Source organism: Dendroctonus ponderosae, unplaced genomic scaffold, assembly GCF_020466585.1.
Source record: "Dendroctonus ponderosae isolate FM_Combo_2020 unplaced genomic scaffold, Dpon_F_20191213v2 Dpon_F_20191213_7, whole genome shotgun sequence".
Taxonomy (NCBI): Eukaryota; Metazoa; Arthropoda; class Insecta; order Coleoptera; family Curculionidae; genus Dendroctonus; species Dendroctonus ponderosae.
In genome coordinates this window covers 2,307,693-2,311,270 of record NW_026018916.1, presented here as the reverse complement: position 1 = coordinate 2,311,270, position 3,578 = coordinate 2,307,693, and the positions used below count along the sequence as shown (strand labels likewise).

At 39.6% G+C, this 3,578-nt stretch overlaps 1 protein-coding gene across 1 annotated transcript in view; it reads left to right on the top strand.

Annotated features, from left to right (window-relative positions):
• LOC109539272 (intermembrane lipid transfer protein VPS13C) overlaps positions 1–3,578 on the top strand; it is a gene marked incomplete at its 5' end in the record, with an annotated part of 18,582 nt that overhangs the window by 10,368 nt on the left and 4,636 nt on the right. Inside the window, 4 exon segments of the mRNA XM_019906921.2 lie at positions 1,985–2,229; positions 2,292–2,589; positions 2,644–2,846; positions 2,897–3,158. Coding sequence (XP_019762480.2) covers positions 1,985–2,229; positions 2,292–2,589; positions 2,644–2,846; positions 2,897–3,158 — 1,008 coding nt within the window.

Here is a 3,578-nt window from a genome sequence, read left to right as displayed (position 1 = left end):
AGAAAAAATACAGTCTTCTGTTGTCTATGAAATTAGAAAAATTATCGTCGTTTTGTGCAAGGGTGGCGTAAGATTATTGCAAAATTTCATGTTTTCTGTCCCGTTTTGCATGTTTCTCGGAAGCAAAATGGGCAAGAACGCTCGTTTTTACATCATTCCAAAGAGAACTAAATGGCCTTTTTAGAAAGTGAACCATTGATTAGGAAATGTTGCGGTTTTCTCAAAAAATGCTTGAATTCAAGAAGTTTTAGAATTGCGTGGTTTTTTTTGAGCTGCAAAATCCACTTGAACATGACGCTGCTTTTTTCGAAGTTTCTCAAGGACCATTGGAGTCACAGAATTCGTTTTGGCATCGTTGGATAGAGAATTGAAAAGTCGATTCAGTCGTAACAACGTGAGGGAGAAAGTTCGAGTAGTTTTGACCCAGAAAGCGAAATTCCATTTTTAGCTCAACTTTTCCCAAGTCGGTAAAAATCAGAAAAGCTCAATGAAATTTTTAGTTCTTTTGGCTTCAAGTGTCTTTTATAGAGTGTGCAAGTTTCTAGTTGGTGTCTGCTCTAATATGGAAGTTCGGAATTTTTGAAACAAAGGATGCTTTTGAGAGGAAGCTTTCATTTTTAGCTCAACTTTACCCAAGTCGGTGAAAATCAGAAAAGCTGCCAGTTTCAATGAAATTTTCAGTACTTTCGGCTTCAAGTGTCTTTTATAGAGTGTGCAAGTTTCTAGTTGGTATCTGCTCTAATATGGAAGTTAGGAATTTTTGAAACAAAGGATGCTTTTGAGAGGAAGCTTTCATTTTTAACTGAACTTTACCCAAGTCGGTAAAAATCAGAAAAGCTGCCAATTTCAATGAAATTTTTAGTACTTTCGGCTTCAAGTGTCTTTTATAGAGTGTGCAAGTTTCTAGTTGGTGTCTGCTCTAATATGGAAGTTAGGAATTTTTGAAACAAAGGGTGCATTTGAGAGGGAACTTTCATTTTTAGCTCAACTTTACCCAAGTCGGTAAAAATCAGAAAAGCTGCCAATTTCAATGAAATTTTCAGTACTTTCGGCTTAAGTGTCTTTTATAGTTTTTTTTTAGTTGCAAAATGCACTTGAACATCACGCTGGTTTTTTCGAGGTTTCTCAAAAACCAGTCGAGTCACAGAATTCGAAAAGAAAAGTCGATTCAGTCGTAACAACGTGAGTGAGGAAATTCGAGTAGTTTTGACCCAGAAAGCGAAATTTGAATATCAAACACTTTGCTGCAAGATTATGCCAAAATTTCATGTGTTCCGTCCCGTTTTTTCTCATTTCTCGGAGGCAAAATGAGCGAGAACGCTCATTTGTACATCATTCTAGAGAGAAATAAAAGACCTTTTTAGAAAGTGAACCATGGATGGGGAAATGTTGGCAATTTTCTCAAAAAATGCTTGAATTCAAGAAGTTTTAGATTTGCGTAGTTTTTTTTGAGCTGCAAAATCCACTTGAACATGACGCTGCTTTTCTCGAAGTTTCTCAAGAACCATTCGAGCCAGAGAATTCGTTTTGGCATCGTTGGATAGAGAATTGAAAAGTCGATTCAGTCGTAACAACATGAGTGGGGAAATTCGAGTAGTTTTTACCCAAAAAGAGAAATATGAATATCAAACACTTAGGTTCAAGATTATGCCAAAATTTCATGTTTTCCGTCCCCTTTTTGCTCATTTCTCGGAGGCAAAATGAGCAAGAACACTCATTTGTACATCATTCTAGAGAGAAATAAATGACCTTTTTAAAAAGTGAACCATGGATGGGCAAATGTTGGCAGTTTTCTCAAAAAATGCTTGAATTCAAGAAGTTTTAGATTTGCGTAGTTTTTTTTTAGTTATAACTCGTTATCTCAGAGAGCGGCAACAACTCAACACAGTGTTACCCAGTGCTCTCCATATGTGGAAAGTTTTGATTTTTGAAAAATCAACACCATCAGGCCTGACAAGCTTCCGATCATTTTCCCCCGTTTCAGGTCTTCAATGAACTGGTCGCTCAATATTCCAGCAAAATCGTATCCGTGAATCAGGATCGTAAAGCGATCAGTGTCACCAATGATATCGGGCCCCAATCGCGAGTGGAACTGTTTGAGAAGAAATCGAAGAGCACTGAGCCGGACACTTTGCTCCGCATGAAGAAGTTCGAGAATGAAGAGTCCGCACCCAACAGCCCCTGCAAACTGATGCTGCACTACCAGGAAAGTGCGGCTTTCGAAGAAGAGTGAGTAAAGCTACTCTAAAACTCCAAAAAAGGTGAAACTCTAAAAAACTGTCTGGCCCCAGGCATCTTGAGCTGCAGCTGAAGCACGACTACGAGCAAGGCTACGACTTCTCGACGATCCAGAGCTTGGAGTTTCCTCAAGAAACCACCGGGTCCTTGTACGAGAAAGTCAACAGACACTACGTGAAAATTTTCGTGCCGAACTTCGCCCCCGTGCAGACCAACTGCTCCAAGAGGAATTGGGAAAAACTGGTGAAACTGCAGGCGGTTGATCCCGCCCCATTGGGCAACTACCACTTGGCGGTGCGGCATGGCATCGGCAGAATGGGGCGGAATGTGAACGCCAGCTCCCCTTTGCAAGTAAGAAGAGCGTTCAAATTGCCACTGTTCCCTCAAATGAATCAATCTTTGCAGATCCGCAACGAAACCTGCTTCGCTTTGAACATCCTCTATCAACCCTCGGTGCTGCAGCAGATGAACATGGAGCCGGTAGGCGATGTGACCAATCCGTTTGAAACCACCATGCGAATAGCCATCTTGGGGGCCCACGACAGCTACAATGTGCCGCTTCACATTGCGTATCATTGCAAGCTGTTCATTCAACCGGCTTACGCCGAGTAAGACGACCAGAAACTTTGAGTTGTTGAGTTAACATGTGACTTTCCAGGGGCCACTATGCTTCGGAGTCTGGCATATGGTGGAGGGACATGGCGCGGGAAATGGACGCTGCTTACAACCTCATTTGCAAGCCGAAAAACAACTCGCACCTGGACATCTTCGCGTTGAGGGCGTTGCTGCGGAGGAACTTGGAGGTGAAGAATTCACTCGCCCACTCGGTGCCTAATTACTTGGTGAAGCTCCTGCCGCCCTTGACTGTGCAGAACTTCCTCCCCTATACCTTGGAGGTGGCCAATGTCTCCCTCAAGCAGGTGAGTAGGTATACCCAGATAGCACAAAATATTACATACATATTTAGGAAATATTTATATGTTTGCTAAATATTTCAGATCAAAAGCAAGTATTTCTTAAATATTTGTTTCTTATATTTAATTAGCATGAAACAAATAAGTTATTAATAATTTTCTTATTGCATAATACTTCTTGTACCTATATATAACAACCTTAACACCCAAAAAGTTGCTAATATATTATTTTTAATAAATGTGAACAAACTTTAGCACATATTATCTGAATTTTCATTGATCAATGAATAGCAAATATTTCAGAGCAAAAGCAAATATTTTTAAATAGTATTTAAATGTTATTTAGAAAATATTTGTTTCTAATATTTAATTAGCATGAAATAAATAAAATAATAATAGGTTTTCTTAGTACGTAATACTTTTTGT